Raw genomic sequence first — 22557 nt, 5'->3', positions numbered from 1 at the left:
AAATCAAATATTCTGATGCAATTGTATTCTTTGCGGTACTACATTCAAGGAGATGGTGGGAGGGGGAGTGGGTGCTCAGAAGTTATTTGGCCCAAGAGGGAGGACATAGCACCCCAGGTGCCTTGGAAGAATAGCAGCGCTCTGTAGAACCACTGGATGAACTGATGTGCACAATCATACCGAGTAGGAACCAGTTTGGGGCATCAAGTTCAAACATTCTTAATTTTTAAATGCCGACAAGAAAATAAGCAAAGGTCACCACGACAATTTTTTTTCTCTTGTGGAGCCATAAGAGAACAGCAGAACCCAAGGACAGCAAAGAGAGCAAAGTTGCTCTCATGAATGAAAAGTAAAAATTTCCCGTTTATTTAGAAGGGAAATCTTTATTATATAAAGTCAGATTTCAAAAATCATCCATCACATAACCCCTTCAGTAAGTTCCTCAACTCATGGCCTCATGAAGTTGTATCATCACAAATAGCTAAGAGTTCATTTATCATTTTGCCTGTCTGTTCTGAATCCCAAGTGAATCAACTATATTTGACTTCAAAAAGAACAACACTATGTCCTGGTAGCGTTATGTAATACAAACCAAATGAAGTCACTGAGTTGTCCATGGAGATAACATTACAGCTCATTTTAATTATATATTAAATAAATATTAATTAATAATATATTAAATTATAGTATATGTTGGCCTGCATTTCGATGATAATCCATGATTTATCACAATAGGATATAGTTAATATTCACTTTTGTTCCCAAAATATCTTTGCAAAAACAAAGTTTCTATACTTGAAAAACCCCCAAATTCATCAAAGAAAGCATCTTCTAAATCTTACAGCTGTAAGCTCATTTTCCTGGACTGTTATTATACATAATAAGAGACTTGATTTGACAGCTCCTATAATAACACATTATAAATTTACATTGGATGTGTTTTTTTTACCTTAAACTCTTGTGATGGCAAAACCATTTTTCTCAAAGCTGATTGGTTGTGCAGGTCTGCAACAGAGCTTAAATGTGACCTTGCTATCCCAAGCTTTCTTACAGGAGGAATTTTTTTATTTTAAGCCTTTTTGTTACACACCATGACATCTTCGTGAAGAATTTTTGTTTTATTATTAGGAAATAAATGTGTCTTGCTCCTTGAGATCTCCTTGCCTTCAGCAACTGGTAGTTATTTCCACTGTAGACCAGTAAGAATATATTACAAAGACAGGCTAACAAAGTTCAAGTAAAAGTTATTTGTTATATATTGGAGCTACTAACCAGCATTGGGTGAGTATTAGAGATTATCAGCGTAAATAATATAGTGTCAAAAAATGAACTTAATTCACAGATATTGGTTGACTTCCTTATTGTATTCTTTGATGTTGGTTATATAGTCATTGTTTGTAGAATGATCTTCTGATAAAACTTTAAACTAGGTTTATTTGGTGGATTGTTTTTCTTCTAACTTTTCTTCCAACCTACTTAGATCTCATTTAATACTATGCTTTTGTACATCTCCCTATAGAGCAGTCAAGTTTTATCAACACTGCATTAGAAATATCTCAAAATACCGTTCCTGGGTCATTTTCTCTCTGATTTAGCTTTTACCCTTCTCTTAAAGCAACAGAAGACTTGGCTTGATTTTGAAGTCCCTCTAATGAGGCTATGATTGGAGAAAATAATTAACATAACATGCACTGCCTTAGAGCTGAAGTTTTGCTATTCATTTCATTTACTTGTTTCATTTCTATATTTGAGTTTCTTCTCATGCCAAATCTGTATTTTTAAAATTTTGGTGAAAAAATGCTGCTTCAGTACAGGCATGGAGCCCCTCTTCCTAGGCTAGATAATTTGGTGAGTATTTTCATCCATTTTTTATAATACATACAGGTCATATATCAAGTAAATATAGTCAGAAGTACATTTGAGAGGGTAAAACACTATTAAATATGTCAGAAGAAACAAAGATGGGATGAAGAAGTAAGTACTTACATAGCCTTTGTACTCTATAGCAACCATTATGTGTGTTATTTTCAGTTAAAAAAAAAAAAAGCTAATCATAGACTTTCATCCAACCATGAACCTCTAGAGATGGAAGGAAACTATCAGTTGTCCAATATAATATATTAATTTTACAAAAGAGAAAATGAGTGGCATTTTGTATTGGCAAAGCAAAAGGCTACATCTTCTTACTTAAGTGTGTGACATTATCAAGAATCTCAGTGATAGCTGCTACAGAGATTAAAGGGATGATTAGGTAAGAGAGAAATTAAACGTCCAATAGTTCCCCAAAATCTTGGGCCCTAATCTTAGGAAGTAGATTTAGAAAGGAAAGCATTCACCAATATTCTCTATATCAGCTTCCTTGTGTTCTTGTGAGCCTGTACTGAAGACATTAGCTTCAGTTGTTATTTTTAATTTTCTACAATGCCATGACTCTGAAAATCTTTAATTAACAGGAAAGGCATTTACATATTACTGCTTCCTTTGTTTAATTAAACTCTCTGACTCCTCTGATACATAAAAGGTAATTGATTACACCTATAATTTAAGAAAATGCTGAAGTGTCCTTTAATTATATTGCTCCTACGGGAAGCAAACAGAAGGGTAAGCATTGGCTCAAAATACTTCTAGATGCATTTCATGCCCAGAAAAAGGAAAGAGGAACAAAAAAGACTGAGCAACCACTGGTGTCTACATGCTGGTTACTCTGCTAGGAATTGTGTTGTATCTGATGTACCATGAAAATAATTCATTCTGATTAAAACTTTCACTTTCCTCTATTGTATATGCAAATAGAAGGGAGTTTTCTTAAGGAATTACACAAGTAAATGCTTCAGAAAAAAAAAAAAAACCTTGTTCAAAGATGTAACTACAAGTCTTAATTACACAAGGCTTACATAATTAACTAGAGTGGGATAAATGAAATCCATGAAAACATTCTCAAACTTCACATGTAAATCTACAGTCTTCAATCTTTTCATCTATATGTTTAATCAAAATGTCTAACAAAAAGATAAATACACCTTTGCCTATATTTTTCTATTTCTCTGACCAGCCCTTGAGCAGAAGTGATATTTTAAAGATAAAATAATAATAAAAGCAATAATAGTAATAATAAAAACAATAGAGGAAAGAATAAAAGGGTAGAATTCTGGAATATTCCAGCTTATTCAATTAGCCTCTATATAATGGCATGTTGTCTATGGCACCTTAGAAAGTAGCTCAAAGTGTTGATTTTGTATTGCACCCTCACTGAAACTGAGATTATTCTGAATGGTGATTATAATCGGACATTACTATGCTGTTCTAAACCAGCCTAGCAACTAGCACCTCAAAATCATCAATATTCATATTGTTCAGGTAAACTCCTAGTTTCTAATGTCATATTCCAGTGCTATGAACCATCTCCCATCTTTTCAAGTATCAATCTTCTCTCTCCCTCCCTCACTTTTATCTTTCCTGTTTAATTTGACCCCTTTCACAGTTTAGAACAGTGTCAGGTAATGACGAGTAGTTTCTTAATGTAAAGGAAAAATGGCGGCCAAGGCCCCAATCATGGTCTGTTTCTGTGCTCTCCAGCAGAATTATTTCACAGTCCAAAAATAAAATCCAGTTTTGTATTCCAGGTACCAAGTGGAAAAATGAAGATTCTCCTGGTCTTTCTAGGTCTGCTTGGCAATTCTGTTGCTATGCCAGTGAGTATCAAAAATTTTTTAGGACTTTTCTTTGTGTTCTATTGTTGCATAGTGTAGAGATAATTATTGGGTTTATTTCAACTGATGTTCTGAATTTGTCACTATTGTTCTCTTACTTCCAGATGCAAATGCCCCGAATGCCTGGATTTAGCAGTAAAAGTGAGGAGGTATGTATATTAAGTCTCTGGGGAGAAGTTTTCCAAAGCCCTGTACTGAGAGTCCATTAAAAAAAAGAAAACTTTCTGATATATAAAATTTCTTATGAAATAGACAGAGAGAGGGAAATTTGAAAGGCTTAAACTCTCAAATCAAGGCAAAGTAGTAATTTCCCCAGCATTATACCACCTACATACTTCAATATTCCTTTCCAAGGTAAATGTGAATTTGGGTTCAAGTATAGTTAATGTTAGCTTCTTTGCTAAGTTTTCAAGCTAGCAAAAGTAGACATTTGTATCAAGGGTTTTTAGAAGGTAGACACATAAGCATATAGTATCTTCTACATGACTCATAGCCAAGATCATTAGCCAAATTCAACATACATCAGAAAGGAGAATCATCTTTTCATAGAATTATCACATTCTCAAATCCCAAACTTCAAAAATTGAGTAGAACATTCAAAAACTTCAAAGTAGACAAGATTTTTACTCTCTGTTATTCTATATTGATTCTTCTCAAAATAAAGTTCTGACTTAAAAATTAAAGTGACTTAGGGTTTTAACTGCACACTTACTTTAAATTCATGCATAACTAGTAAAAGACATTATGACTGTTGTACGTTAAAACCAGAAATTCAACTTACTTCTGGTGATTTGTAGATTGATTAGATAAAAAGTTTTCATTTTGTACCTTTGGATTCCTTTGGTCACAGATGATGCGATATGGTCAATTCAACTTTATGAACTCGCCACATGTAAGTTCTGCTTTGTATTATTTCTGACAAGTTCTTGTTTATTTACAGATAGTTACATTATAAGGCTTGTCATAGATACTAAAGATACCAATAGCTATCCATGTGTTTTAATTACAATGCAATCATTATAAGAGTTTCAAAGGGGAAAAATCATTTCACCTTGTCTCCTTACCCCAAATTTTCTTCTTGTTCTATACTACTGTTCTCTTATGTAAATAAAAAGCATTTATTAATTACCAACATTCCTTATGTTCAAGAGAAATTGGTTCTGGGAAAAGATCATACAACATATATTCACAAATAATGAGGACAAAAAATAGCATAGTAAATACACCAGTTGTATGTGTGTGGGGGGTAAATTTTATTTGGATTATCTTGAAAGATAACACTAAAATTATGAAATAAGTTTTTATCTTATTTAAATAAATTTAGGTTATAACTAGCACTAGTGCCAACTCTTATAAGCAACTAATAATGAATCATGTATCAGTTGGATCTTTTGGCATCATTTTTCTGACAAAATTATATGACAGTACAGCAATACAATATGTCACTTTTGATTTTTGTGATGATCATGAGAACCATTGGGAGGAAAGATCAAGGACTTCATCAATTTTTTCTTAATCCTTTATTCAAGCCATTCTCTTTGAAAGCTTCTCACCCACTATCATCATCCTTGTCAATTTTCTCTTCAACTATTGATTGGCCCAACTCTTTCAAACTCTCATTCTCGGTTTTAGAGACTTTGCCTGTGATTTGAAATTTTCACCAAGTTAATGATCATGAAATTCTGCATTAATGCAAGATTCACAATTTCACCTTCCATTGATCCACATGACGTTTGCTCTGTATTTGTGTGCATCACCCAACAGACAGCGAGAGACTGATTAATGAAGACTGGGGATAGAGGCTGGTGTTAAACCAGAGCAGGAATGTTTGAATGGGAACTGACATTGTAGGAGGTCAATTCATAAATTAGCTTTTTCAGATTATGACTACTTTTGCTTCCCTGCCAACCTTGAAATTGTGGAGATTTTGATAATGAAGATGGAATTAATGAAAATTCAGTAGCAACCAAAAACCATAGGCACCATATAAGGATGTTCACACAGAGAATTTTTATTCTCTCTCTCTCATTGTTTTTCCTGTTTGTCACTCTCACTTCCTTTACCTTCTTTTCTGCTTTTTCTCCCTTTCCAGCCTGTAACAAGTCACAGGAGTTTTGAATTTGACATCATCGCCTCTGTAACCTGACTCATACACTTCTTAGAATTAGAAAACTATTAGCCAAATTCTTAAAATGAAATTTCTCACCTAATCCTGTCTTTTGCTTTGCTTCGTTGGTTGATTTTCTAAAAGACTGAAATTCATTTCTGTAAGACAACATTTAAAGAAATGCTAAAGATCTTGAGGCTTCCATGGTTGAGTTAAATTTCATAGAATTTTTAAGATTCTTGGCTGAGTTTTAGAGACTAACATTAATAGATGAGGAAAGCTGGAATCTTGGTCCTCCTACAATTTGACCGTTATTTGCTACCCTTGCAGATGGCACAGCTGGGCCCCTTATATGGGAATGGTATGCCTCAGCTCTTCCCACAGTACCAGATGCCCATGTGGCCTCAACCACCACCCAACACAGGCTACCCACAGAAACCCTCATCCCGTTCAGCACCCAAACGCCAAAAGAGCAAGACTGATCAAGCCCCAGAGACTCAGAAACCCAACCAGCCTCAACCAAAAAAGCCACCACCAAAGCGGCCTTTAAAGCAGCCACCAGCTACCCCAGCACAGCCAGAAGAGGAAACCCAGCCACCTCAGGTGAGGCTTGCCCAACAAAATTCCAAACCAGAGTCCGTAAATTGTCTCCGAGGGATTTGGAGAGCCATACCCTCCCCACATACACACTTTCTCCAGTGTTTCTCAATACAGGTACTGCTATGTATGAAACAGAATCTTTAGTTTTTACATTCTTCTCAGATGATGCTGCACCACGTATTGAAAATTGCCTTGCAAGTTACCTCCAGCCTTTGTTTGATTAAAAATTACCAAAATAGGGGCATCTGGCTGGCTTAGTCGGTAGAGCATGTGACTCTTGATCTCACAGTCATGAGTTCGAGCCCCACATTTGGTGTACAGATTATTTTTTCAAATTTTTTCAATTAAAAATAATTACCAAAATACTGTTGCCTTAGAGAGGTTCCTTTTAAAATGCAGAGACATCATGGTATTATAACATGAGCATTAACAGAAGAGTCAGGGAACAGAGATTCAAGTTCTATCTCCAGTCCTTATTTGTTGAATGACCTTGAGCAGTCCCTTTAAACTTTCTGGGCTGCAGTTTCCCCACGAGTAAAGATATGCTCTCTAAGTCTCTTCCAGATCTATGCTTTGATGATCCAAAATACTTGAAAGGTAACACTGCTTCCAGTACTTCTGTGTGGCATAAGTAGTCCTGACTTAAAATGAGAAGATGTGCAAATGGTTTCTCAAGATATTATCCAGTGTGGAGCTTCTAAAATGCTGTCTCTTCATCAACTAACAGACACTATTATCAGACGCCATTACAGATATAGAGAATACAAAATTGAGTAAAAAGACACTCCTGGATCATTTATCAACTAAGAGATTGTGGGCAAATGACTCAACTTCTCTGAACTTCAGAATCTTCAGTGAAAAGGAAATAATGTCTTTGGCACATGTCTTCTGTGTTTATATGAGTATTCAATCAGTTTACCTCAATAAAATGCACAGCACAATACCTAGAACATAAGTGTTCAATGATACTAATACTAATTGTTGTTGTTATTATTATTATCATCTCAGCCCTAAAAAAAGGAAATCACAGTTTAATGCAAAAGGAGATGCAGACTCCCAGGTATCAGACCATTGTATTTAATAGGTTTGTTTTGTTTTCCATTTATCCTTCTCACTTCTGCATCATTGTGATTCTTTCTTTCTCTTTAGGCATTCCCACCATTCGGCAATGGGCTATTCCCACCATTCGGCAATGGGCTCTATCAACAGCCACCCTGGCAAGTCCCACATGTGAGTTTTTTTCTTTATACTACAAGTAAAAAATAATATTAACATGTTATATCTCAAACTAGTATGAGTTCATACTCTCTAAATGGAATGCCATATGCCAATCAGTGGAGAGTACGAAAAAAAATCATCACATCAGTAATCATGTAGGGGAAAAAATGGTTTAATGAATTTTTTACTTGGACAAATTTGTGACATGAACAGTTGAAATCGCCAAACAACCACTAATAACTTAATGAATTGATTTTAAAGGACTGTGCTATTTCGCTACTATTCCCCGCTTTCCTAAGAGGTTAGAAAATACAAAAATTATCTTCATTTAATGTAATGGGGAAATTGAGACAAAATGGAGTTTGAAAATCATAAGATAAGCTATGATTAGACTAAGATCTTTCCATGATATCTTGTTATTTCAAGCCACAGATGTTTCATTATAAAGAATCTTGCAAAATAATATTTATGAGAATCATTTAAAGTTTAAAATCATTAAAATAAAACATAATATTGAAATTGCATCACAGGCATTAAAAATATAAATCACAAAATAAATTATTTGAACTAAAGAAAAGTTTAAAAGCCAATTGCTGTTAAACTAACAGAAGCATCAAATATTTGATGACTTTTTATTCAGCTATGGCATTGGTTTTTCTTGTCTATAACTCTATAACCAAGAAGCCTTCTTATCAATAAGGAACAATTCACTCAAGGAGTAAGAGTTCCTTACTTTTTTTTTTTCTTTAAAAGACTGACTTCCTTTCACTGGCCATTCTGAACTCAGGAAACTAAGGCTGTACCAGGTGAAGATTCAAAAAGCAGATAAGCATGATTCTCATGTTCAACTATGATCTCATCCACATAGAACTTCCTTAAGGTCTGTGGGAGTTGGACCAATCTCCTAAACCCTTCCCTGAGCAAACACTCAGCCTCCAAGTTTGATTAGGAAAATAAACCTTGCTCAAATAAAAAAGTTATAGTAATAATCCAGGAGAAATTGTCAGTTTGTCATCCTAAATGTGACATAGACTCTAAAAATAGCATCATTATTTAATCTCCATTATTACATGTTCTAATATGGATGTTTAGATTATAACAGCACTCAAATCTCTCTCTCTCTCTCTCTCTCTCTCTCTATCTGTGTGTGTGTGTGTGTGGGTGTGTGTGTGTGTGTGTGTGTGTTGGGGGTGATGGGGTGACTGCTAGGAGATGCAGCCATACATGGTATTCTGAGTAGGATAATCTAGAATCCAGTTGAAGCCTTTGTATTTACAGTATTCACTGATGGATTATAATTATAAAAATTGTAATTAATAGATTGTGAGGGCTAATGACTCAGAAGCTAAAAATGAACAATGCTAATACCCAATCACTGACTTGAACTATTTTAAGATGCCATGAGTCAGGCAAACAAATGGCAGCCTAGAACGTGGTTTTCCCTTGAGTTCATTATGCTTTTCACATTTCAGAGGGTACCACCAGGTTATGGACATCCACCAGTCAGCAATGAAGAAGGCGGGGTGAGTACAAGTAAAGCTACATTCCCCATTAGGAATAACAATCCATTAGCCTCTGCTTTTTTATTCCTATCTAATAAAAAGGTTAAAATTCAACACATGAATTTGTAGCTCAAGTGCCCATGATATAAGAAAAGGAGCCAGTAACAAAAATAAATGTGATATATCATTTCTCCTCTACATGTACTGAACTCTCTCCCTTACTCCCCCACTCCCTCCCTCTCCCTCCCTCTCTCTCTCCCCCCTCCCTCTTTCTCTCTTTTATTCTCTGTCTCTCTCTAAGAAGACTAACGTAATAATCTTTGCTCCAGAGTCTTTGGACTCTGGACAGTGATGGAGCAACTAAAAAGCAGAGAAGGAAGGAAATGCAACCTAGAAAGTTATCCCCAGAAGGGAATTAAGTAATTATCTAACTCCTTCATTGTACAGATAAATTGAAGCCCAAAGAAGATAATTTCTATCTTGAATAGATAAATTCTATTCAATTTCAGCCACTGAGTTAGTGGATAAACTGGACCTAGAGTTCTTCTGACACCCTGTCCAATGGCTTCTTTACCACACCACACTAGAAGAGCCAAATGCATGTCACAGAGTGATACACTGTGAAAATATTCTAGCTCCCTGTGTCATCAGAAAAGTCATTATAGTGATTCTGGCATGGGACTCCACCCCTGGAGCTTACTTCCTTTTTTCCCCTAAATATATATGTCCTCGGTGAAATGGCTCTGGGGAATGAGGGGATGAGAAAGGGAGCAAGGAGGGAGTTAAAATAATGACATTGGAAATTACTATGTCAGTAATGGCATAAGGTGCTTTTAAAAAGGTGTGCCTGGCGGCTCAGTCAGAAGAGCATGCAACTCTTGATCTCCAGGTTGTGAGTTTGAGCCCCATGTTGGATGTAGAGATTACTTAAACAAACAAACTTTTAAAAACTTTTTAAAAGGTTAAAAAGTTTAAAAAATAAAATAAAAATATCCTTCTGAGATTGAAATTACCAGATAAAAATGATTCAGATAATTGTATGCATCCCAGAAACAGGAACTTTGAATTTTCAAAATAATAATATGAGAAAATAAAGCAGAATGGCCCAGTTAGCATAGGCATGAAAAAGTCTGTTTTTCCTCCTCCTGGGATGTCACTTAGCAGAACGTCCTCAAGGTTTATCCATGTTGTCATATATTGAAGTTTCCTTCTTTCTTAAGGCTTAATAGTATTCCGTGGTGTGTCTTTACCACATTTGCCTTTTCCATCCATCTGTTGATAGACATTTAGGTTCTATTGTGAATAGTGCTGCAAGTAGTAGTTGTGATTTGCAACTGCATAAAGTACAAGGGAGAGGAAATGAGGCTGGATGGAATAGTTACGGGCCAGATGATTATAAAAGAATTATTAGCATGCTGGTGGTGGCGGTGGCGGTGTTATATAATGTATAACATTTGTTAGGTACTTACTAAGTACCAGGCACTGAGCTTTACAGATGTTATCTCTTTTGACCCTCATGACAACTTATGAGTTAGATATTATTTTGTCATCTTGAGTTTACAAATAACTGAGGTTATCATAAATTGAGGTTAGCCCAAAGTCATATTATTAATACTGATGGAACAGGGATTTTTAACCCATATCTGTGTAGAGCTCCACTCTCTAGACTTGCTTTTTATGTTATGCTATGGGGTTTAGAGTTTATCCTGTAAGGTAGGGCAACTTTAAATAATATTTAAAGAGGAAAGTGACAGAAGTTCTGCCAACCCCCACCCCCAAACTCTATTGTTCTGATGGCAGTGGAGAGACAAGATTAGAGGAAAGTAAAATCACACCCAGAGTAACCAGCAAGAAAACTATTGCAATAGTTCAAGGGTACCACGGATAGAGGAGGAGGGACAGGATGGAAGTTTAGATTTTATAGGACTTGGTTATTAATTGTCTAGGGGAAATAGAAGAGAGTAGAAACCTGGAAAACTGGGTAGATAGTGGTGAATGTTGTTTAGATATAGAATATTGGAGAAGGAAGTTTGGGGGTGATAAGTCCAATTAACATTCAGTTGGAGGTACCCATGAGATCTTTAGTGATGAAGTCTTGCTGCCTCAGCCTCAGGAGAGAGTGTCATGGGCCAAATTTATGGCTTCGGGAGTCACTGGTTTATACTGTATTGAAAACATGGGCCTGCAATAGATTGCTCAAGGCAGGTGTGTAAAATGAGAACAGAAGAATGAGAAGGCTAGAAAATGGAATCCTTAAAAAAATAAAAACAAACAAAAAACCCCTCAGATTTAGGATCCAGGCCTAGGAAGAGAAAACTGAGCGGTAACATCAGAAAGAGCACCCCAAGAGAGAACCAGAAGGGAGTAGGGTCAAGGAAACCAAGGAGGAATTAACTTTCAAGAAAGAAAGCATAGCTAACGGTTTTAAAAGAAGCATATGGCTAATTTCCCTATTACACTAAAAAATTCTGAGCAACAGCATGGTGGGAAACAAAGAGTAATTACTGATTTCCATCTTCTTTCCTACAGAATCCTTACTTTGGATATTTTGGATATCAGGCATTTGGGGGTCATCCTCCTTATTATTCAGAAGAGATGTTTGAACAAGATTTTGAAAAACCCAAAGAAGAAGATCCTCCTAAAACAGAGAGTCCGGCCACTGAGCCCTCGGGTAATTCAACAGGTCCTGAGACTAATTCTACTCAACCCAATGCACACAATCCTGCAGGGAGTCAGAGCGGAAATGACACCAGCCCAACAGGAAATAGTGGCCCAAACACAGCTCAAAACGGGGTTATCTCACCCTCTGCCATTAATGTTTCAGGCCAGGGAGTACCAAGAACTCAAATCACATGGGGACCAAGTCAGCCAAATATTCATGAAAATTATCCAAATCCTAACATCCGAAATTTTCCTGCACGGAGACAATGGCGTCCCACTGGTACTATCATGGGGCACAGACAGAATGGGCCTTTTTACCGAAATCAACAGGTTCAAAGGGGTCCTCGGTGGAACTCCTTTGCTTTGGAACGCAAACAAGCAGTTCGTCCAGGAAATCCAATTTATCGCAAGGCTTATGCTTCTACTGCAAGAGGGAATTCTCCCAATCATGCAGGAAATCTGGGAAATGTCAGAAGAAAGCCTCAGGGACCAAATAAACAACCTGTGGGAACCAATGTTGCTCCTCTGGGTCCCAAACATGGTACTGTTGTCCACAGTGAAAAAATCCAAAATCCAGGAGAGAAACCAGTAGGTCCAAAAGAAAGAATAGTCGTTCCTACAAGGGATCCATCTGGTCCCTGGAGAAACTCTCAAGATTATGGAGTTAATAAATCAAACTATAAACTGCCTCATCCTGAGAGTAACATGCAAGTCCCAAATTTTAATTCTATTGATCAACGTGAAAACTCTTATTACCCAAGAGGAGATTCCAGAAGAGCCCCAAATTCTGATGGACAAACCCCAAACCAGAAATTGCCCAAAGGGATTATTTTGGAGCCAAGAAGAAACCCATATGAATCAGAAACTAATCAGCCAGGATTAAAGCACAGTACGTATCAACCTGTATATCCTGAGGAAATTCCTTCCCCTGCAAGAGAACATTTTCCTGCTGGAAGAAATACTTGGAATCACCAAGAAATCTCCCCATCTTTTAAGGAAGATCCTGGGAGGCAGGAGGAACACTTACCTCATCCTTCTCATAGCTCTAGGGGAGGTGTTTACTACCCTGACTATAACTCTTATGATCCCAGGGAAAACTCACCATATCTTAGAAGCAATATGTGGGATGAGAGAGACGATTCTCCCAATAATATAGGGCAACCCAAAAATTCGCTGTACCCCATAAATACTCCAGAGCTGAAAGAAACAGTCCCTTATAATGAAGAGGACCCAGTTGATCCAACTGGAGATGAAAATTTCCCAGGACAAAGCAGATGGGGTATGGAGGAGCCAAGCTTTAAAGAAGGTCCAACAGTTAGGCACTATGAAGGCGAGCAATATACCTCAAATCAACGAAAGGAATACCTTCCCTATTCCTTAGATAATCCATCAAAACCCAGGGAGGATTTCCCTTATGGTGAATTTTACCCCTGGAACCCAGATGAAAATTTTCCATCATATAATACAGCCCCCACTGTACCACCACCTGTGGAGAGCAGGGGCTATTATGCTAATAATGCTGTTGGACAAGAAGAAAGCACTCTGTTTCCTTCTTGGAACTCCTGGGACCACAGGATTCAATCCCAAGGGCAGAAAGAAAGGCGGCCATATTTTAACAGAAATTTCTGGGATCAGCCAACAACGTTACACGAAGCACCCGCTAGTCCACCAGACCAGAGAGAGAACAAGCACTACCCTAGTAATTCCCCAGCTGGGCTTCAGAAAAATCCAACATGGCATGAAGGTGAGAATTTGAATTATGGCATGAAAATTATCAGGTTAAATTCACCAGAGGGAGAACATTTGGCTTTCCCAGACTCAATTCCTCCAAGTTACCCAGCAGGTCAAAAGCAAGCACATGCATTTCACCTAAGCCAGAGAGGCCCTTGCTGTGCTGGTGACTCCACAGGACACAAGGAGAATCCACTTGCTCTCCAGGACTACACTCCATCCTTTGGTCTTGCACCAGGGGAGAATCAAGACACCAGCCCTCTGTACACAGAAGACAGCCACACTGAACATGTAAGACATACCATCTCCCCTACAAGCAACCTGCCTGACCAAAGAAACAGCTCAGAGAAAAGATTGCCTGGAGAAAGTCAAAACCCAAGTCCTTTCAGAGATGATGTGTCCACTCTGAGAAGGAACACACCATGTTCGATGAAGAATCAACTGAGCCAGAGGGGAATTATGCCCTTTCCTGAAGCCAGTCCCCTTCAGTCAAAGAATATGCCTTGTCTCACAAGTGACCTTGGAGGAGATGAGAACAATGTTTTGGAACAAATATTTGAAGGCAACCAGTTCAACGAAAGAACTGTTGATCTTACTCCTGAGCAGCTTGTTATCGGTACACCTGATGAAGGCCCTCAGCCAGAAGGAATCCAAAGTGAAGTGCAAGGAAATGAGGGTGAAAGGCAACAACAAAGACCATCAAGCATCCTACAGTTACCATGCTTTGGCTCCAAAATAGCAAAGTATCACTCCTCCAGCACTGGAACTCCATCTAGCGTTGGAAGGCAAGGCCCATTTGATGAAGATCCAGTTATGCCTACTGAAAGTCCTAACTCATTGTCTAGGTTAGCTACTGGGGCACAGTTTCAGAGTATAAACGTAGACCCACTTAATGCAGATGAACACACTCCATTTGATTCTCTTCAATTAGGAACCAATCCACAGGACCATGTACAAGACTGCTTACTACTTCAGGCCTAGGGATTATCGCAACCAAACATTCTTTGGGGAAGGAAAATACCTGATATTCTACAGTGGTTCCCCAACATCCCCCCACCCCTCACCAGACTCAATTAAGTATCTGACCCTCTTGGTGATCCTTAAGTGTTTCCCCATTCCAGCAATAGGAGTAGTGGCCCAGGTGTTGCTGATGAGGTTGAGCCTCTGGGGGTTGCTAGATTCAGTATTGTCACTAATTAACACAGACCTTAAAAAGAAGCAGAAAGGCTTTGACCTCCATCACCTTGAAACTTGGAAGCCACTTGTCTAGGTTAGTTTCCCTTTGTTTGCTGATTCTTCCTTTTTCTTTCAAATTTCCATACTTGCAAAATTCTCTGGTTTTGCAAGACAGAAAGGCAGATGAACTTTCCATTTTATGCATGGAGATCTATATATCAGTATAATCCAGATGATTGTACAGTTTTTTCTTGTGTTGGTCTTTGTCAGTTTTTTTTCCTAGCTAATATTCTTTTGACATCTTTTATCTCCCACTACTTCTCTCTTTGCTCTATCATTTCCCTTCTTCCTTCTGTGTTTTCTTTCTGTCCACTATTCTGTATTCAGCTTCCTATTTTTTCTTTCCCATCTTTCCCGCTTTCTGTCACTTTTTACAACCTAAGCTATTATCCATCACTAGTCTTTACCTCTACCTTCTTCATTATGTCTTCCCCTCTTCCCATCTTTCTGTTCTCTCTCCTAATGGATCACTTGTCAATCAATCCTTTTCTTTTCTTCCCTTCAATTTATCTTTTTCCCTGTTACACCATTTCCATATCTTAAGACCTCTCTTCCTTTTTGTATCTACTCTCCAAATCCTATGCTAGTTTTTTTTGACCCAGTCTAACCATCATTGTAGAATATATTTCAGAAATAGTAGACACTGGTACCTACTTTTGTTTTTAATTTTCTCATGGCCTTTACCAGGTAGATACAGCTTAGCCAGAAGAATACATTCAAGAAGTGTGGGGGAAGACAGGCTAGTTCCTAGAACTAGCAGCCTGGAGACAAGGCTTAGGAATGTGGGGAGGGAAACACTGCCACACAGGGACTGAGCATCCAGAAAACAATGTGGGACTTGCCACACCCTATCACCAATTCATACTCTGCAGGACCTAGAGAGTACATTTTAGGAAACACTATCCTAATCAAATAAGAGAAACACTCCATGGCCAGTTTTCCTCAATAGTATAATATAAGTGATTCTACCAGCGTATGCTACTACCAACATAAAGTCTTATTTTTCATGTCCTGGTAGAATTACTTGCAGACATACTTTCTTTGTATCCTGATTAAATAGTGTAAATTATTTTGTAGAGTAGATGTTTCTGTATTGCCTTGCTAGAATACAGCCAGGGGTTTTGTTTTGTTTTTTTGTTTTTAATAATGGCGTGTTGGCCTACTATCTGTATATTCCTTCCTAGAGGGGAAGAATTCTTGGAATTATCTAGAAAGTTACTTCCAACTCTAAAGAGTTTCTTAGGAGAAAATTTCCTGGTACAGATTTCATAAGAAGATCTCAGAAATTTGAGAATATCTATGTTGAAAACTTCAAGAGGAAAGGAATCTTGTCCTTTGAGACTTCTGAATTTCTTGGCACAGTGTCTTGCACATAGTAGATACCCAATAAATATTTATTGATTGACCAATTTTAAAACGGCTTTCAAAGCTCCCATGAAAATCCTGTGGTGTGCTTCTTCTGTGGGTTCTACTATACGGGATACTGAATTAGCCATGTCATACTCTATAGCTTTAGATACTCAGCCACATTTGCAGAACATAGAATCTCAGGGTAGGAAGGGATCTTAGAGGGAGATGATTTAGGCCATCCACTAGTTGCCAAAATCCCCCACCCACACTTTTTATATTTTAATCACACACTAAAAAGTCATTAACTTTTTCTATACAAAACTGTCTCAAGAATTATCCTCATCAAAATAAAACTACATTTTTTTGTTTTACTTTCTTTCCAATTGATTTTTAATCTAGATATGAATACTTTCTTTGTAAAATCCGCATTCGCTTCAATATTTCATAAAACATATGAATCTTATAGTTGTTTTGGCAGATGTATTGACAAATCTTTGTCTATGAGGCACCGTAGTGTAAATTCTCATCTAAGACATCCATAATATAAAATGTAAAAGCACATGGGACAAAAATATCTATTGAATTTGAGATAGAGAGTGAAAAACCAAGAGGGTGGGGAATGTTCATGTAGAAAATCCCTCTATCTCATCAGCTCGGTTATCCTTGTACAAACCTGGACACCAGGCCTGAGTTCCCTATAGTAAAGTGATTTTTCTGTGTGCCATTGGTAATTTATTAATAAGCTCTAAGGTCAAGGTGCACATGTGAAGATCGAAGGCTCTGAGCATGATCCCCTTCTTCTCTAGCACCCACACCCCACCACCATAGCCCCACCTCTACGGTGGAGTTCCTATGTCTAGAGGCTGTCACCTGCTGGTTCTAAAATGACTGGATATAGCCTGGTGGTGTCTTTTGTCAATAAGTAAATAGAGAATGAGAAAATGATACCTGAGGATAACAAACAGGGAAGATAATCCAGCAAAACAAACACACAATTGCTTTATAAGCTTTTCTGTCTTGCAGCCTGCAATAGATTTCTCCAGAGGGTATTGGCCATAGATCCAGTTCACTGGGGGAGCTCTTACACTTTTTCACGTTAAATAGAAAGCAAAGTATGATGATGAAATGTGGGGGCAGCTACATCTGAAAACTTGGCCTAGTAGCCACAGTCAGGGAGGTCCTTCCTCTGGTTTTCAGATCCCCTGAACGTGTTTTACTTTTTACTCCTATCAGAGTCCCAACTTTATACATTTTAAAGAAAATTCATGAGACTTGACCTTTGAGTTACTTCTATTGCTTGCTTTGGCACATCTCTGCCTTTCCTTAGCCCCCTCTCCTTCAGTCATGACCCTAAAGACCCTAAAGAAGATCTATCTTGCCCTCCGGAAACCAAACTTCATTTCTAAAAACCAAAAGGGGAACTAGAAATGTTGGACTTAAAATCAACAGCTCTGTCTCTCCTTCACAAAACCTCAAGGATTTCACTGTGACTCAGGCCAACTTCCCAATGAAAACTCAGAACACTACACTTGATGGGAAGTAGGTCATCACCATTTCACAACGGAATATAGCTTTTGGTTTTGGCTACCTGTTCTTCCTTGCCTCTGCACTTCACCCCTAACCCAATAATAACAGCCACTGGACCTTGTTCTCTCACTTTAAATTCATGGCCAATGACACTTAGAAACAAATGTCAGCTGGTAACAAACAAAATTCCATGTTGGCAAATTAAAAAAAAAAAATCTATTTAAAAAAAAAGGGGCGCCTGGGTGGCTCAGTTGGTTGGGCGACTGCCTTGGGCTCAGGTCATGATCCTGGAGTCCCAGGATCGAGTCCCACATTGGGCTCCCTGCTCGGCAGAGAGTCTGCTTCTCCCTCTGACCCTCTTCCCTCTCGTGCTCTCTCTCTCTCATTCTCTCTCTCTCAAATAAATAAATAAATAAAATCTATAAAAAAAAATTCCATGTTGGCAGAGGAAAACGCTTTAAATAGAGAAGGATGCAACCGAGCTATAATTTGACATGGACAAAATTGTGAAATTGATGAAGCTCTCCTAGACATCCCATCACCCGCTGGAGCGAGGTCTTCTGCTCTCAGAGTGCTCCATTCCCCCTGCCTGAGGACCCAGCACCCTCCCTTTCTGTGCTTCATCAGAACTTGGACAGCAATTTCCTCTGAGCTTATCCAAAAAACCATGCCTCATTCCTTTCTGCACTGCACAAAGCAGGTATTGACTGCGGCTAACTTGGCAAAAAGATTCCTTCCGAAATGTTGGTTAAAATGCAGTCCTCCCAGATCAGTCAGCACAGCCTTAAAGAGTGAATCTAATCATGGCATATTTCCAGAAGGATAACAGGGTAATGGTAGGAAATTTTATTTGGGTAGGGCCTTGTCTGTCCCTTAGCTATAAAACCACACAGGCCGCTCGCTGTCTCTCCAAAAGAGGACTCAGGCTCTTTCTGACACAGTGTCGCATGCTATACCAGCATTTTGCAAGCTTTAATGTGCACCTGAATCTTGTTACAATGCAGATTTTGATTTCCTCATCTGGAGTGGGACCTTTGATTTTGTATTATAAACATGCCCCCAGGTGATGATGAATTAGCCAGTGGGCAGACCAAAATTGGAGTGGCAAAGTGCTAGGCTATTTCCTATAAATAAGGGACAACTGCACACTCACCAGGGTGGGAACAGAAAGGTCTTGACCACTGAAAAAACTGAATATTACCAACTTGAAAGGACATGCATAAATAAAGCATGTAATTGGAATAGAGAACACAAAGAGAAAGAGGAGCAGGCCAAGGCTACATTTATACTTCTTCCTGTCTCTGCATGACTCCTGTATTTCTAGGAAGTTCTACTTCCGTTCTATTTCATTAATATCTCCTCCAAGACTACCCCAGCCCCAACATCCCCAGCTCCCCTGAGGGCTCACAGCACATCATCTTTTATATTTAATATTACTTTTTTCCTGTTAGTTCTGCCTACAGAAGGAGAAAGAAAACTCCTAAAAAGCGAGGCCCAGTTCTCATCCTTCTTGCGTATGCCTCATAATACCTGGCACTGTGCTGAGCACAGAATGGATGCTAAATAAACATCGCTTTTTCTTTGAATACATTTTATAAATGAATAGAAATTCAGAATTTCCCAAATTTTAATATAATTGATATAAAATAAAAATTAATAATGATTAATATTTTTCTAATTACAAAATACACACTCACTGTTGAATATTTGGCAACTAATGAAAAGTAAAAGGAAACAAAAATACATAATCCTACCAACTAATGTTAATATTTTGTCCTATTTTCTTTCATATATGTGTATGAGAGACAGGGGTCTTAAAGTAATTCTTTTATGAAATATCCCACATTTCCCTCTTCACATTATATAAGAAATTTCTATATAATTAAAAATACTTAATGCTTCATTTTCATTGTCTGTGAAATATTCAGAAATATACCTATACTATCATTCCCTTTGATGCTAGATGTAAAGTTTCTTATAAATTTTCGTTATCATAAATAATGTTGTGATAAATATCTGTATACCTCTTTGTCCATAGTTTTTATTATTTCCTCAGAAGTGGAATTATTGAGGGAAATGGTCTGAAAATGTATTTTATTTTCGGGATAACCTCCAAAGCACTGGCTTTGGAGTCTGAGAGTCTTGGATCCAATTATAGGTTCTCCACATACTATATGAAAATCTTAAAAAGATTATTTGATTATTTCATCTCTTACTATCTCAGTTTGGTGATTTGTAAAATGAAGACAGTCCTTATTTCATAGGGCAGTTTCGAGCATTAAATGAAAGGTGTACTAAAATGCATATGCGTTGTATGTCATAAATCAACCACCAGGGGGCAACGGAGGTTTCGAATGTTAACGCTGTGGTTCCTAAGCAATTCCCAAACAGCCGCACCTGGGAATTTTTGACACCTGGTATTTCTCCTGATGCATCCGAGAACTACTTAATCAGAATCTCTTGGGGTGGGGTCCAGCAATCTGTTACAATGAGTCCTCCAGGTGAGTCTCATGCAATCACTGATCTAATACATGTTTACATTTTTCCCCTGATTTGTTGCCTGGGCAGAAAGAAGAGCCAAAAAACAATTAACAAACAAAAACCACAGCAGTTTACAGAAGGTTAGTGAATGCTGCAACAGCTGACCTAAGTGATATACATACGTTATGTATATTGGGGTTTTGTATTAAAAAAACTGTAAGACACTAATTTTTACTCCCATTTTTCAATCTTAGATTCAATGAACTTACCATTATTGACCTGTCATTCAGTCACTTAGTCTGTATTTCAACCTGGGCCATGGATTTACTCACTATACTACACTGCCACCCCAAAGCCAAGACCTGGGAAATATATCAAAGGTTAATTTTCCTATCCCACTGCTTCTAGGTTAGGGAGTCCCTACATGTCTGATTATGAATGTGTATACATTGGTGTATTTATGATGCAGTACTGTAATTATGACTCATTTTGAATATCAAGTTATATAAAACAATTAGAAATGATAATAGTCTTAAAGTGAAAACTAAACACTTGGCTTGGGTCTACTGGCTTCTAAGGGCTTAGTACCAAAAAGCATTACTCTTACTGTTAATTAGCGTAATTTTTCTTTATTGGTGCTGAATGTGCTCAATTAGGTAAATGGCTAACCTGTCAAGAACTATACAGAAGGAAAACAGTCTCACCAATAATACCCACTTATGCCTGTCTTTTAAAAATATCCATTTAATTCAAACTAAAAAGAAAGGACAAAAAGTACAAAAATAATTGACTTTTTGACAGGTCAATGAATTGGTCACATTAACCTCGAAATGCTTCATGAGTTGTAAGAAAATGTTATAGAGGGAATAAATGATTGCCAGAGAGCTTCTATTAATATTTGTTAAGACTATAGCAGTGGTTCAGTTTTCATTGCCATTTACTAGACAAATGAACCGATCAAATTGTTAATTACCCACTGAGTTGGTTTTCTCGTTTAGAATATAAAAGTAACACCCAAAGAGTTAGTGTGAGGATTAAACGAGATGGCATAGGTGAACCGCCTGGCATGTGAAGAATGCTCAATAGCACCATCATTAGATCAGATACCTCATAATTGGCCTTATTAATTTAATTTAGGCCCCACAGGAGCAGAATCCAAGATGAGATTAAAGGTGCAAGGCATTTATTAGAAAAAACACCTGTAAGAGAATGTGGGTGGGAGCCCAAGAAGACTGGGAGAACTATCAGACCCTGATGCAGGTCTGGCCCATGTGGACGGAAGAGGATAGGAAGGAAGGTTGGGTAGATGATATCTAATGGTGGTGCAATGCCAAGAAATTTTTAGTGAAGCTGACTGGGGAGTCAAGTCAATCACCCCTCACGGGAGTCCTGTGTCTCCCAGGAACGAGCCCATCTTGGTATTCTTGCCATACTCGATCATTATTGGCTGAGAGCAGACGCTCATGGACCTCTCATACAAACACAGCAATTCATACTGGAGCCATTAGTCAAATAAGTGTCCTGCAAAGAGCCAAGCGTCTTCTTTTCAGAGCTGCCTCTTCTACACCGATTCCTTTGTGTTTCCCTGCTAAAGTATCCACTGATACAGGCAAACGTATGAATGAATGTTAATCTTTCTTCAACAACTCTCATTTAAGAGCCAACAGCTGCTCTGGATTTATACTGAGTGAGTTAATGCTCAATAAAACCATTAGATTGGTGTCTTAGCACATGGTAAGTGGCCAAATTGTTATTAATAACGCTGGGTCTTAGAGTTTAACTGAACTTCTGAAAGAAGGAAGACCTACAGAACTGTAAGTCTGCAGTCCTTTCAGCTGTCATTTAATGAGGCAATAACCCTGGAATAAGAGTCTTTCTTACAAGAATCTGCAACATGGGAACAAAAACTTTTTTTAATTCAAATCCAGTTCATTAACATATAGACATATAGTCTATCATTAGTTTCAGAAGTAGACTTTAAATGATTCATCAGTTGCATAGAACACCCAATGCTCATCACATCACATGCCCTCCTTAATGTCCATCACCCAGTTACTCCAACTCCCCACCCCTCCTCCCATCGAGCAACCCTCAGTTTGTTTCCTTTGGTTAAGAGTCTCTTATGGCAGCAATGTCCACAACAACCAAAAATGCTTTCCTTTTTTTTTTTAAGATTTTATTCACTTATTTGTCAGAGAGAGCACAAGCAGAGGGAGTGGCAGGCAGAGGGAGAAGCAGGCTCCCCGCTGAGCACGAGCCCCATGTGGAACTCGATCCCAGGACCCCGGGATCTTGACCTGAGCCAAAGGCAGATGCTTAACCAACTGAGCCACCCAGACGTCCCCCCAAAATGTTTTCTATTGGGTATGCGGAAAAACTAAAGCAAGGATGGGGAAAGAGCAAAGGACCATCTACAGAAACAGTCTCCACCTAA

The 22557-nt window shown here is 38.0% G+C and overlaps 1 protein-coding gene across 1 annotated transcript; it reads left to right on the top strand.

The window, feature by feature from the left end:
* Positions 1-1797: 1797 nt before the first annotated feature.
* ENAM (enamelin) lies at positions 1798-14510 on the top strand. Its single transcript, XM_028100505.2, has 8 exons — positions 1798-1848; positions 3624-3692; positions 3815-3859; positions 4561-4602; positions 6148-6420; positions 7567-7647; positions 9108-9158; positions 11667-14510. The coding sequence occupies exons 1-8, from the start codon at positions 1798-1800 to the stop codon at positions 14508-14510; spliced, it is 3456 nt and encodes a 1151-aa protein (XP_027956306.2).
* Positions 14511-22557: the final 8047 nt, after the last annotated feature.

Source organism: Eumetopias jubatus, unplaced genomic scaffold (genome assembly GCF_037043125.1).
Source record: "Eumetopias jubatus isolate StellerSeaLion01/CBP00866 unplaced genomic scaffold, mEumJub1_p1.0 scaffold_2, whole genome shotgun sequence".
NCBI classification, from domain to species: domain Eukaryota; kingdom Metazoa; phylum Chordata; class Mammalia; order Carnivora; family Otariidae; genus Eumetopias; species Eumetopias jubatus.
The sequence above is the reverse complement of the archived record's forward strand: the minus strand, read 5'-3'. Positions and strand labels throughout refer to the sequence as shown.

Bases quoted from the DNA above. Each gene is read 5' to 3' on its own strand.
- ENAM (XM_028100505.2), top strand. From the start codon at position 1,798: ATGCTGCTTCAGTACAGGCATGGAGCCCCTCTTCCTAGGCTAGATAAT. The intron at 3,693-3,814 runs GTGAGTATCAAA...TCTTACTTCCAG, and splicing joins GCAATTCTGTTGCTATGCCA to ATGCAAATGCCCCGAATGCC. The intron at 3,860-4,560 runs GTATGTATATTA...CTTTGGTCACAG, and splicing joins TTAGCAGTAAAAGTGAGGAG to ATGATGCGATATGGTCAATT.